At 37.6% G+C, this 14,541-nt stretch overlaps 1 protein-coding gene and 1 pseudogene across 5 annotated transcripts in view; one reads left to right on the top strand and one right to left on the bottom strand.

The window, feature by feature from the left end:
• Positions 1 to 14,541, top strand: part of VEZT (vezatin, adherens junctions transmembrane protein) — a 91,352-nt gene that overhangs the window by 56,547 nt on the left and 20,264 nt on the right. For all 5 annotated transcript variants that reach the window (XM_012469314.3, XM_012469315.2, XM_012469317.2 and 2 more), the window contains 2 exons: positions 7,798 to 8,129; positions 12,771 to 12,964. In XM_012469314.3, coding sequence (XP_012324737.2) covers positions 7,798 to 8,129; positions 12,771 to 12,964 — 526 coding nt within the window. The remainder of the gene's footprint in view (positions 1 to 7,797; positions 8,130 to 12,770; positions 12,965 to 14,541) is intronic.
• LOC105728806 (chromobox protein homolog 3-like) lies at positions 8,136 to 11,999 on the bottom strand (annotated as a pseudogene).

The raw sequence follows: 14,541 nt of genomic DNA, 5'->3' as shown, positions 1-14,541 counted from the left end.
CGTGCCTGTAATCCCAGCTACTCAGGAGGCTGAGGCAGGAGAATTGCCCTAACCCAGGAGGCGGAGGTTGCGGTGAGCCGAGATAGCGCCATTGCACTCCAGCCTGGGTAACGAGCGAAACTCTGTCTCAAAAAAAAAAAAAAAAGAAATACCTTAAATTAGAGTTTGGAGATAAGTTGATTAACTGGAGACCAATATGAGGGATTTTATAACTAGCCATTTGTTGCAACAAACATGGATATCTCTAAAATTCTTAAGATTTTTTTTCATACATTAAAAGCCACACGAAAGATTACATTTAGCTACATAAAAATTAAACTTTTGGGCCAGCCTGGTGACTCACATCTGTTATCCCAGCACTTTGGGAAGCCAAGGCGGGTGGATCACCTGGGGTCAGGAATTTGAGACAGACCCGCCTGGCCAACATGGTGAAACCCCATCTCTAACAAAAATACAAAACATTAGCTGGGTTTGGTGACAGACGCCTGTAATCCCAACTACTTGGGAGGCTGAGGCAGGAGAACCCAGGAGGCAGAGTTGAAATGAGCTGAGACCACACCATTGTATTCCAGCATGGGTGACAAGAACAAAACTCCATCTCAAAAAAAAAAAGAAATTAAACTTTTGACTTCAAATAATACATACTTTACATGCAAACAAGCTCAAGAAAAATTGCAATGATTTATTTATTTGTTTGTTTGTTTGTTTTTTGAGACAGTCTCACTCTGTCACCCAGGCTGGAATGCAATGGTGCAATCTCGGCTCACTGCAACCTCTGCTTCCTGGGTTCAGGAGATTCTCCTGCCTCAGCATCCTGAGTAGCTGGGATTACAGGTGCCTACCACCATGCCTGGCTAATCTTTTGTATTTTTAGTAGACATGGGGGTTTCACCATGTTGGCCAGGATTGTTTCAAACTCCTGACCTCTGGTGATCCGCCCGCCTTGCCCTCCCAAAGTGCTGGGATTACAGTCATGAGACACCGTTCCCAGCCACAATGATTTATAACAAAGGGTTTTAATTATTTCTATATACAGAGCACTCTATAAGGTATCTGAGACCTGTAGAAGGTAAGTCAGGTGCATGAACTGATAGTTCACAAAAAAAAACAGAAACACAGGCTAGTCCCAGGGAGGTTGTATTTTACAACGAATTGATCACAACCAGTTATAGACTTCTTTGTTCTTTCTTTCTTCACTCCCACTGCTTCATTTGACTAGCCTAAAAAGAAAAAAAAGAAGAAATACAAATGGCCAATAAATATGATAAAATGTTTCATCTTAGTAATGAAAGAACACAAATAAAAATAATAAGCTGACCATTTTGCCAAGGCTATTGAAAGTTGGTAATTTCATTATGTGAGGAGACCTCACACACCAGTGGTGAAAGTATAAACTAGTTCATTTTAGCAGTGAATACCAATCTTCATACAAGTGTATAAGCAAAATTGCTTTATTCTAGCAGTTTTAATTTGCCCTTACAGATTTATCTCAGAAAGTAACCAAAAATATACCCAAAGTATGTTCATGACATTACTATAGCAGCCAACATTGGAAACAAATTAAAAGTTCAATAATATGGAATTCGTAATGATTTGTTATATACATGAAATGAACTGTTTTAGAGTTAATATTAGAAAAATATTGATGAAAAATAATAGCACAGAAAAAAGATAAAGCTAATTATAAAAGCATTGTATGAGGTGCTTCCAGTAGGTGTTTTTTTGTTTGTTTTTCTTTCTCTTTCTTTTTTTTTTTTGAGATAGCATCTCACTCTGTCACCCAGGCTGGAGTACGATGGCTCAATCATAGTTCATTGCAGCCTCAGCCTCCCCGGGCTCAGGTGATCCTCCCACCTTAGCTTCCCAAGTGGCTGGGATTACAGGCACATGCCATCACACCCAGCTAATTTTTGTATTTTTTGTAGAGACAGGGTTTTGCCATGTTGCCCAGACTAGTCTCAAACTCCTGAGATCAAACAATTTGCCCATCAGCATCCCAAATTGTTGGGATAACAGGTGTGAGGAACCATGCCTAGCCTCCAGTAGTATTTTTTTAAGACACTGATCCAAGTGTCTTAAGTTCCTTTTCAGTATTTAGTAAGCTCTCCTTAGATGTTTCTTTGTTTTTGGTCTTTAAAACTTCCCTTGATACCATGAAAATTAGTGCACATGTTGTTGATAGCATTTATCAAGATCCATTTTGTTTTGAAACTGTATTGACTTCCATATCTTTTACATTTTCTAAATAAACATAAAAGTTTTAATTATCTTGTTTGTTTTCTTTCTTTCCTGTTACTTAAAATGTGCTTTGACTTACTCATACTCTCATTCTAACCCATTTCAATAAATGGTTTCCAGCTTGAACTGGAAACCTGGGCACCATCTTTCTTATCCCTCTTTTTGCCCACTCACATCCAGTCTGTCAGCAGATTCTTACGTCACTTCTACCTTGAAAATGTATTTTAAACCTGTCCACTTTTTTCTCTATCCCCCCCTCACCATCCTAGTCCCAGCCACCATCATTTCTTCCTTAGGCTGCTGCAGTACTTTCCTCAGTTCTCTCAAGTTCTTTGTTTCAGAATGCAATTTGACATGTAAAGAGCCTTTTAAATGATTTATCCTTTAAATTTGTAATTCCCCTTCTGCAAACTGCAGGGAATTATTCTAAACATAGTCAAGCTTTATATACCAAGTTGCTTATTCACTTTGTGTTTATACTAGTGCACAATGGAACACTGCCTGAAAGTTCAACAATAGAAGAATGCTGCATGAGTCATGCTAAAGCCACATGGTAAACCATTGTGTAGCACCTACAGCTTGCTTGTGAAAATTCTATAAAAATTTAGAGAAATGTCTGTTGCCAGTGAAACAATCAGGATACATAAGTATATATGCAATATGGCCACAACCCTGTTTAAAAAAAAAAAAAAGAGAAAATACCAAGATATTAATAGCTACTCTTTGGGGTGGTGGGACTATGGGTAATTTCACTCCCTTTCAGATTCGATATCCTGATCATGCTTTATTCTATAAGGAAAATAAAGATTTTTTCAAAGTACAATTTAAGAGATTCTCAGTGTAGAAAATTGAGCAGACCTGGGTTTATATTTTAGCCCTGACTGACTAGTTATTTGCCTTTGAATAAGTTATCCTTTGAACTTATCTTACCTGTGAAAAGGAGTTACCATCCTGCCTTATAAGGTGTTAGATTAAATGAGAAGACATATTAAATAGAACAGGGCTTGTCATATAATGGGTACTCCCAAATGGTGATAGTTGTTATTCTTTAAGAAGGACTTGGAGAAACAATTATAGTATTTCATTTCCTTGTAAATTACTTTTTGTTAATTCATCAAGATGCCTTGGAAATTTGTTTCTTTATGCTGTTGATATACTGGTTTTAAAAGTGTATAAAGCCTGAATTGTACTCTAGCTTAAGTATAAGCAGCAAAGAGAAGCTGTGGACCCTGTGCAGTCAGATTTTCCAGGTTTCACTCTAGCGCCATCATTTGACTACTGATGTGGTCCTGGGCAAATCATTGTTTCTGTGTTTATTAAAATCGGTTAATTGCAGTGCTTGCCTCCAAAGGATTAGATGTTTGTCAATTCAGCACCTGCTGTAGAATAAGCAATTAATAAATATTGGTTGATTTTTAAAATTATATTTGATATGACCTGCTCTGAAATGTGAGACTTGTTCTCTATTGATGTCTCCCCATCCTACCTTCTAACGATGGTTATAGCTAGCTTCTTTTTGCTCACTCACAGTGTTTTACAAATCAAACTATAATGGTATTTTTATATTTCTTTTATTTTTACATGTAACTAACCTGTAACCAAACTCAATAATTGTGTTGCAGTTACCACGTTTATCAGGCTCTGAAAAGAGCCTTATCTTGAGGAGCTCTATAGACTTTTCCAACTGTCGAAAACCCCAGTAATGTTCAAAAACTGTGTGTTGCCCCCTTCTGTAGTTGCCACTGTATAGTTACTCAGATAAGGAATTTAAAACTGGATTTTGTAAGTCAAATTTTTAAAAGTGAAAGACATTTTTACAGCTTTACAAATACATCAGGGCTTCAGGGCTTTTTGTTTTCCTGTATCATCTTTGTTCCCCCTAAAGAAAATACATTTTGGATTTATTTTTAATTTTTTATTTTTTTGAGGCTGAGTTTCGCTGTTGTTACCCAGACTGTAGTGCAATGGCGCGATCTCGGCTCATCGCAACCTCCGCCTCCTGGATTCAAGCAATTCTTCTGCCTCAGCCTCCCGAGTAGCTGGGATTACAGGCACGCACCACCATGCCCAGCTAATTTTTGTATTTTTAGTAGAGACAGAGTTTCACCTTGTTGACCAGGATGATCTCGATCTCTTGACCTTGTGATCTACCCGCCTCGGCCTCCCAAAGTGCTGGAATTATAGGTGTGAGCCACCGTGCCCAGCCTGGATTTATTTTTTATTGTTCACAGTCAAAGGAAATGCTCACTGGAACATTTCAAATTTCAAATTTTCAGATTAGGAATGCTCAACCTTAATGTGTAATGCAAATATTCCAAAATCTGAAATATTTCCTGAGGCAAGTATTGCACCTTTGGAAAGAAAAGCAACCTCCAAATTGTAGCCTGAGGAGACATAAATAAAATACAGGTTAAATATTCCTTATCCAAAATGTTTGAGACTAGAAGTGTTTTGGATTTTGGATTTTTTCAGATTTTGGAATATTTGCATTACACATTGAAGTTGAGCGTCCCTAATCCAAAAATTTGAAATTTGAAATGTTCCAGTGAGCATTTCCTTTTACCATCATGTTGGTGCTCAAAAAGTTTCAAATTTCGGAGCATTTGGGAATTCAATTCAGATTTTTGGGTTAGGGATACTTAATCAGTCCCTAGCACGGAGTCCTTATCTCTCTTTTTTTCCTTTTTAACTAGTTTTTTTAAGTTTATAAAGTCATATATTTCCTGATTTAGAAAAATAAATGCATACATTGTAAAATACTTTAAATCGAAATTTTCTGTTTTCCTATAGGCTATGGCTGTCTCCTTATCCAGAGCAGCTTCCCTTATCTAAAGAACAAACAGGAGGCCGGGCATGGTGGCTCAAGTCTGTAATCCCAGCACTTTGGGAGGCCGAGGCGGGCAGATCATGAGGTCAAGAGATCAAGACCATCCTGGCCAACGTGGTGAAGCCCCATCTCTACTAAAAATACAAAAAAAATTAGCTGGGCATGGTGGCGTGTGCCTGTAGTCCCAGCTACCCGGGAGGCTGAGGCAGGAGAATTGCTTGAACCTGGGAGGCGGAGGTTGCAGTGAGCTGAGATCGTGCCAGTGCACTCCAGCCTGGTGACAGAGCAAGACTCTGTCTCAAAAAAAAGAACAAACAGGGAAAAAAAATACACATTTCTGAGTTCTGGTTTAAGTGGATAATGGGACGGTGATTGGATAATAAATTAGTCTTTAGAGACAGGGTCTTGCTCAGTCACGCAGCTGGTGTGTACTGTGGTGCAATCATGGCTCACTGTAACCCTAAACTCCTGGGCTCAAGCAGTCCTCCCACCTTAGCCTCCCAAGTTGCTGAGACCTCATATAAGTGCCACCATGCCTGGCTAATTTTTAAGAAAATATTTTGTAGAGATGGGGATCTCACTGTGTTCCCCAGACTAATCTCCCAACTCCTAGCCTCAAGCAATTCTCCCACCTTAGCCTTCTGAAGTGCTGGGATTACAGGTGGGAGCCACCGCATTGTTTCCTATAATCTCTCAACACAGCAGCCATTATGGGTCTGTTAATGCATAAATCAGGTTATGTCACCCTTCTGCTCAGAACCCTTCAGTTGCTCCCTGTTGCTTACCTGGCCCCAGCTGTACCGACCTTCTTGCTGTTCCACAGATGTGCCCTGTGTCCTCCTACCACAGTACTTTGCACTTGACTTCCTGCTCCTTAGAACTTTCTTCCTTGATAATGGTCTCATGGCTCACTTGCTTTAGGTGACACTTGTAGAGACCTCCCTGGCCACCCCCTTCTCCTCTCTCCTTCTCTCTTTCTCCCCCTCTCTCATATGTGTATACACACACACACACACACACACACACCCCTTGCTTTCTCCTTCTTTGCTCTATTTTTCCCATCAACCAAGAGACACTATCTTTCTTTTTCTTCCTGGACCGTCAGTACTGGAAAAGGGAAACTCGATCTTTTACTTGTACATTATTATCTATGCCCCTATACTTGAATATAAGCTCCATCAGAGTGGGGACTCTTCATTTTTGCTCACTGCTATTTATCTGCACCTAGAACAGTGCCTGGCACATTGTGGGTCCTCAAGAAATCATTTCTGAATGAATGAATAAAGGAATAAAGAAAATCATTGTAATCATAAAATTCAATAGTTGGATTAGAAGACTTGCAAGTAAACCTGTTTGTATTCAAGAATCCCTTATGTAGCAACTAGGAACTTTGGCCTTACTTGCTTAAAAAAAAAAGAGTTAATGGTAAAACAGATTTACATGAAATTGTCTTAATTCATTATTGGCATAATTTTAAAATTAATAAAGCCATCTAAATTATGTCTATTTTCATGGTTGTGAATAATTATCTAAATTAAAGTGGTTTCATCCTCTTTTTATTGCCTGCTACCTCTTATTTCAGACTACATTGTTTTGTCATGCATTTGTTTCAGAGATATTGTCCTCATCTTGAATAGAACTATATCTGGAGAAATCCTTTGCTATGAGGATTCAGGATGTATCTCAGGAATGGGCCTATGAACATACTTAGACTGTATTAAAAAGGACTTTATCCTGGGCAACATACTGAGACCCTATCTCTAAAACTTAAAAATTAGCTGAGTATGGTGATACATGCCTGTGGTTCAAGCTACTCAGGAGGCTGAGGCAGGAGGATCACTTGAGCCCAGGAGTTTGAGATTGCAGTAAGCTATAATAGTGCCATTGCACTCTAGCCTGGGCAACAGAGCAAGACTCTATCACAAAAATAAATAAATTAATTAAAATATAGGTTTTGCAGTTTCTCATGTCAGACATTAAATTCTGGAGTATTTAACTGATTTTTTTTTTTAGATGGAGTCTTGCTCTGTTACCCAGGCTGGAGTGTAGTAGTGCCATCTCAGCTCACTGTAATGTCTACCTCCCAAGTTCAAATGATTTTCTTGCCTCAGCCTCCCGTGTAGCTGAGACTGCAGGTACACACCACCTTGTCTGGCTACTTTTTGTATTTTTAGTAGAGACGGCGTTTCCTCATGTTGGCCAGGCTGGTCTCGAACTCCTGACCTCAAGTGATCCACTTGCCTTCACCTCCCAAAGTGCTGAGATTATAGGTGTGAGCCACCACGCCTGGCCCTGGACTGATTTTCATATTAATTTCTTAGCTAATTCATAAGGCAAGGTAATAGTCTTATTTGGAAACCCAAGCTTTTGATCCATTTCTTTGGAGATATATATATATATGTATATATATCTTCTCCACTAGTCCAGCTGTCTTTTCTTCTACATGAAAATTTTTTTTTAAATAATGAGTGAAGATTTACTTCTAATAATGTATCTCATTCCATCAATACTTCCCATCTGGAGCAGAACTGTACTAAGTTATATATTGGTGTTACCTGCTATATTGGAATCATAAGTTCCCACATACTATATTTGATACCATATTCTTGGCTAATCTTAGGGTATTTCAAGCTGAGCTATATTTATTATTAAGGATAAAGTACAGAATGTATAGTTTTGAACATTGACCAATCTTTGTTATTAATCTAGTCCTTTTTTCTTTTTTTTTTTAGGTTTTGTTCCAACTCTGGGTGGCACAGAGTTCAGAGTTCTTCAGACGGTTAACTCTATTACTTTCTACAGTCAATTCACCTCCTGGGCCCTTACTTACTCCAGCACTCCTGCCTCATCGTATCTTATCTGATGTGACTCAAGGTCTACCTCATGCTCATTCTGCCTGTTTGGAAGAGCTTAAGCGCAGCTATGAGTTCTATCGGTACTTTGAAACTCAGCACCAGTCAGTACCACAGTATTTATCCAAAACTCAGCAGAAGTCAAGAGAATTGAATAATGTTCACACAGCAGTACGCAGCTTGCAGCTCCATCTGAAAGCATTACTGAATGAGTAAGTTTAGAAATTATACAAAGAAAGGTCTCGGTGATTAGCAGCCTTCATTCGTGTACCATTGTGGTGGTTGGCTTGTGTCCTAGCTAGAAAAAAGAAAGAAAATTGAGACATGATCATGAAGAGTGGTTTGTAGCTACAAATATAGCAAAACCCAATAATTTGTAAGTACTATAACTTGAGGGCATTATTTCGTTTTTACTTTTCCTTAGTTCAACAGAAAACTTGGAAAGGTAGGCTAAAAGCAGGTATTGTTCATTCTCTTTGAGAGCTGAAATGAAGATGGTTATGAAGAATTAGTTTCTTTTAACTTTCTTAAGGTAGTGCTCTTAAACTGGAACCTGCAGTCTAATAGAAATATTCTACCAGTATTGGAACAGTGTGTTACAAGAGGCATTGTTACATATAGTAGAAGTAACATGTTGCTATTTTTTCTAAATAAATTATAGCAGATCTAAAAATTTTTTTGTAGCAAAGTATAAAAAAGTTAAGAGCAAAGTGTAGAGCACAGAGTTTATTTTGTTCATTTCCTACCTTGCATGAAGTTGTTGATACTCTACCTTAATTTCTAAATTTTTATGTTCTACTTTGGTATACCTTTTTCAGCTGAAAATACTATTTTTACATATTTCTACATGGAAGTTTTCAAGTTTAAAAATTGAATCAAGGCATTTAATTGAATACGGTCATTTCCAGTGTAATTTTTCTCTACTAGTTAAATATTCATCATGCATGACTAGATCAAATGAATGGTTGGGTTCATGTTGTGTTGGTAATCAGGAAGGTCATAGGAATTTAAAGAGCTAAGATTGTAGTTAATATACTTGACCCTGGGATACAAGGCAAGAAGTGGAATGAGGAAAGTAGCAATTAATTCTGTAAGATAAGAATGGGTCAAAAGGACTTGACATATCAGCAAAATCAAAAGGCTAGTTTCACTAGAATGAGAGAGGATAAGAGATATGGGGATAGCAACTTAAAGTCAAAGACATTTTGAGAAGCTAAGATTTTAAGACATTTGAGAAGCTAAGTTCAAGGCCTGAGATGGTTAGCTATAAGGCTGATATAAAGATTATGGCATAGGAAAAATAAAGAAACTATGAAGTCAGGGTATTCCAGTGGTCTATATCTGCTGTTCTAGGAAGGCAGGTAAATGCTAACCAGGCTCTTAGCCCTGCCTCCTGCAGGGAACTGGGCAATAGGGCATCTCCACTTGAGTAGGTGGCAAAGGTTAGATTATCATCAAAGGAAAATAAGATTTCAGTGGAAAGCTGTAGGCAAAGCCAGAGTCTCCTAAGAAGTAAGTTTTGGCAATAGAATCAGAAATATGCTACAAAAAAATTTCTGCATATTAGAATGCACTAGAGTGAGGGAAGATGGCTCAGGGAAGAAAGAGTGCTACCCCAAGGTAGACATGAACACAAAAAAGAGGAGTTTTGTACCTTGGGCAGAAATTGTGGATTATGCATGGGAAATTTTTGTGCTATTTAAAAGTGGAATATTCTATACATGCTAATATCTCTCACCTTTCTAAGTACTTTCACTAGAAGGTACACTGGTCACAAACTATCATATCCAATTTGTTCTGTAGTGCTGCTACATACAACTTTTTAAAGTGTTAGCTAAAGAATTGTTTTGTATTTCATATTTTAGAATGCTCTTTTTGTGTTTCACTACTCTCCCCTTGTCCCCTTTGCTGTTCCCACTTTCAGTGCCTTGGTGCAGGACAGTATTGTCCCTTGCCTACACTAGGGCATTAATCCCTAACTATTCTTTTCACCTCCAGGGTATGTATGGCCAGATTAATATTACTGAGGCATGTATTTGCTTTCTCACTTCACTGAAAATCCTGACTGGTTTTGGAGTGATAGCAGCTCAGACTAAAGTCTTTACAAAACATACTATAAAAAGAGTTTGCCGTAAACTGACTACAGTCTGTTTCTATCTTTATTTCTCATTCCTTTCCTTCAGTCCAGCCAAACTGTGTAAATGCCTTTTCCCATGGTCCATTACTTTTAATAGCAAAACTGCAATTACTTGTGCACCAACCTAATAGAACAAGCTTCTAGCCAGGTGCAATGGCTAACACCTGTAATCCTGACACTTTGGGAGACCGAGTCGAGCAGATCACTGGAGCCCAGGAGCTGAGACCAGCCTGGACAACATGGTGAACCCTTGTCTCTACAAAAAAATACAAAAATTAGCCAGTCGTGGTGGTGCATGCCTGTAGTCTCAGCTACTTAGGAGGCTGATGTGGGAGGATTACCTGACCCCTGGAGGCTGAGGTTGCAATGAGCCAAAATCACACCACTGCACTCTAGCCTGGGTGACAGAGTGAGACCCTGTCTCAAAAAAAAAAAACCAAAAAACCTTTCTCACCTTTTGTATATAGGCTCAAATTTAATCCATCCTTCAATGATACCTCAAAAATACCTCTTCCTTAGTTGTTCCCCATCTGTCTTTATACTTGATAGTAATTTTCTCTTATTCTTAATTCTCGTAACAATATCTGTCTCTCTGTGGTATTATCCTTTTATGCCTGTATTGAGCCCAATTTTACATCTTACCAGCTTTGTGACTCTAGGCAAGTTTGCCCAACTCTCTGGGCCTAATTCCTTATCTGTAAAATGGAAACAAAATGATAGTTCTAATTATTTGTGATATTGTATTCTTTTTCTTTTCTGATAAAGGAAGCAACTACAGAAAGGTTTTATGTATTCAAAGTAACCAGTGCTACTGATGCCAAAAAAAAAAAAAGACTCTTCCAACGCTACTTTCAAAATGAACATATCAAACTTGATTTTCATTAGAATATAGTTATTTTGTCACACTAGTAAGTAAAAAATCCAAGAAACCCCCCTACTTTCGTTTGAGAAAGAGTCTTACACTCTCTCTGTTGCCCAGGCTGGAGTGCAGTGGCGCAGTCTTGGCTCCCTGCAACCTCTGTCTCCCAGGTTCAAGCAGTTCTCCTGCCACAGCCTCCTGAGTAGCTAGGATTGCAGGCACATGCCACCACACCCAGCTAATTTTTGTATTTTTGTAGAGACGGTATTTCACCATTTTGGCCAGGCTGGTCTCGAACTCCTGACCTCAGGCAGTCCACCCGCCTCGGCCTCCCAAAGTGCTGAGACATTACAGGTGTGAGCCACCACGCCCAACCACAGATTTTATATATATATATACACACATACATACATACATACATACACATGCATCCATATATGTGTATGTGTGTGTACACACACACACACACAAACACACAATGTTAACAATAATTGAGCTTTGTCTTCTGGACAAAAATGCCAAGTTAGTCTTTCTTCATTAAAAAAAAAAAGCAATTAGAATTTGAGGACACCATATTTGCCTCTTTTGCCAGCACCAAGTCTGCCTCATCTGAATCATCCCATTAGATGAGAAACATCAATTCTTCACTGCCATCGGTGGCACCAATTATTCTTTCAGGATCAAGACCTCTAGCAAATCCTCTTGATTTGTCAGCAGCATCTCTTTTCTTCTTTGATTTGCTGTCATCAGATTCATTGTCAGATAAAGATTTTCTTTTTGTACCATCTTTTTCTTTACCAGCTTTTTGAGAACTAAGAAATGCTTCAATTAACTCTGGACAATCTAAATTTTCTTCAGGTTCCCAAGTATTGTCAGCATCTGTAAATCCCTTCCACTTCAGGAAATATTCCATTTTCTCATTCCCTACACGTCAATCTAGTACATTTTCCACCACAAATTCTTCACGCTCTGGCTCTTGAACTTTTTTACCTTTCCATTCTGTTTCTTTCCCATTTTTTGCAATGTAGTTTTATTGGAGGCCATTTTTTATTGCAGACCTGAAGAGCTATTATTCCCTGCCTCCAAGCTGCTCCAGGTCGTGGGTCTGTGGTGTCTCCAGTCTTTAGTGTCACCAGCTCGAGCCACACCCAAGGGGGGAGGGAGCCAAGGAGTTGCCCTCTAGGCCGTTGTTGGCAGGCTCAGTAGAGGGTGGGTAGAGTAGGGAGTGGGAGTTGATATATTTTATTTACATATATGAGTAATATCACTTGTTATTTCTTAGAAGATGGACTTAATTTATTTTTAAGCTCAAAATGCCTAGTATATATGCAAGAAATATTTGTTGAATAAATATGTCATACTCTTATAAGCTTTTTTAAAAATTGTAGTAAAGTATATATAACAAAATTTATCATTTAATCATTTTTAAATGTACAGTTCAGTGGCATTAAGTATATACACATTGTTGTGCAGCCATTACCACTGTCTAACTCCAGAACGTTTTTCATCTTATAAGCTTTTTTTTTTTTTTAATTGAGATAGGTTTTCACTCTGTTCCCTAAGCTGGAGTGCAGTGGTGCTGTCGCAGCTCACTGCAACCACTACCTCCCAGGTTCAATCAATCCTCCCACCTCAGCCTCAGGCACATGCTACCACACCTGGCTAATTTTTTGTATTTTTGGTGGAGACGGGGTTCCACTATGTTGCCCAAGCTGATTTTGAACTCCTGAGCTCAAGCCATCCACCTTGGCTTTCCAAAGTGCTAGGATTTTAACGTATTTTAAAATAAACCTTATAAATTATAAACTTTTTATTTCATATTATAGAAATCTGTTTCTGTTTTTCTTTGTGACTCAGGGTAATAATTCTTGAAGATGAACTTGAAAAGCTTGTTTGTACTAAAGAAACGCAGGAACTAGTGTCAGAGGCTTATCACATCCTAGAACAGAAATTAAAGTTGATTCAGCCCCATGTTCAAGCAAGCAACAATTGCTGGGAAGAGGCCATTTCTCAGGTCGACAAACTGCTGCGAAGAAATACAGATAAAAAAGGTACCTGTGAGAGATTTCTTTGGCATATGCTTCTCAGACATGCTTATTCCACTCTGGTAGGATTTTATTAGGCGGATTTCTTGTCTTCATGATGAAATTAGCTTCAAAATTTCTTAGTTTACTTTTTTTTATGTTGAATTTATATGTACAAAGTGACACTGAATACAATTATTGGCTCTCATTTTGTAAATAAAGAATGAATATGATTTGAAAGTTCAGTGAATCATATCTCTTTTTTTAAAAAGCTGAAACGAGAGAATAAATTTTGATAGTATTTTTCTATTATTAGAAATAAAAACTTTTTCAGTTAGGATAATAAAAGAATGAGTTTGATAGTCTGGGGCTAGAAACTTGAGTTTTTCTTTTAAAATAAAATACTTATTTCAGTCATTCAAAAATAATATACAAATGATATAATTAGTGACACTGCATCTTTAGTACTAAAATCTAAATACATTGTGTCATTATTTAATGACAATGTATCAGATTGCTTTGTGCTACTAGTAAAAAAAATAGTCTTGAGATTTTCCATCAAACTGCTTTTATTGACTCAGATTTTATGCTTGTTTTTACCTCACTAATTTCATTTTTTGCATTGGGCATATCAAATTTTGAAAATTATGCTGCAAACCAGTACCATATTTATCTCTTGGATCTTTATTATGATGTTACTCAGACTTAGGCATAGAATTTGCATTGCTGCTAAAGATAATTAATGCTTTACCATCCTGTTGTTTATTTTGTTTACAGCTAAATTTGCAATAATTTCTTTAATGTCTTAAACAAGCTTGAACAAATCCTTAGGTAGTAAAAGTATTCACTTTCTCCAAAGGAAATATTAACATGTGAATTACTGATATACTACCCGTAGGTTTTCTTAATATCCCAAATGTAAACTGTAAATAATTTTTTCTCCAAAGGATAAATCTACCAAGAAATTCTAATATTTGCAAATACTTATGCACATTAAACTTTCTGATATGACATCTAGAGCTTTTGTGTACATTTTCTACAAATAGAAATACTCAGAAGACCTTTGGTTGTAAAAAGATGTATCCTGGCGAGGCCCGGTGACAGGAGACTGAGGCAGGAGGATTGCTTAAGTCCAAGAGTTTGAGGCTGCAGTGAGCTATGATCGGGCCACTGCTGCACTCCAGCCTAGGCAACAGAGTGAGACACTGTCTCTCAAAAAAAAAAAGAAAGAAAGATGCATCCATTCACCCCTCCTTTACCACACTCTGAGATGTTGAATCTTAGTCTATCACTTATCCATTATTGTGAACCATTACTCTGAAAACTGTTTCCACCTCATTGGGTAGGTAATTAAGATAAGCTATTTTCTAATTATTTTCTGTATGTGTGGCTTTTGCTCATAGATAATAATGATACGTATTAAGACACAAATAGTTCACAAACTTTTCTCACTAAAACATTCACAGTGGCTATGACTACACAGGTTTAAATTAAAAATGTTCATTTGAATATTTTAAGAAGCAGATACTTTGTTTAGCCATTATCTTTTTTTAAAAAAGGTCTTATTTTGAAATCATTTCAAACTTACAGAAAAGTTACAGTAG

Source organism: Aotus nancymaae, unplaced genomic scaffold (genome assembly GCF_030222135.1).
Source record: "Aotus nancymaae isolate 86718 unplaced genomic scaffold, 86718_ANA_hifiasm-v0.15.2.pri h1tg000016l, whole genome shotgun sequence".
NCBI lineage: Eukaryota > Metazoa > Chordata > Mammalia > Primates > Aotidae > Aotus > Aotus nancymaae.
The sequence above is the reverse complement of the archived record's forward strand: the minus strand, read 5'-3'. Positions and strand labels throughout refer to the sequence as shown.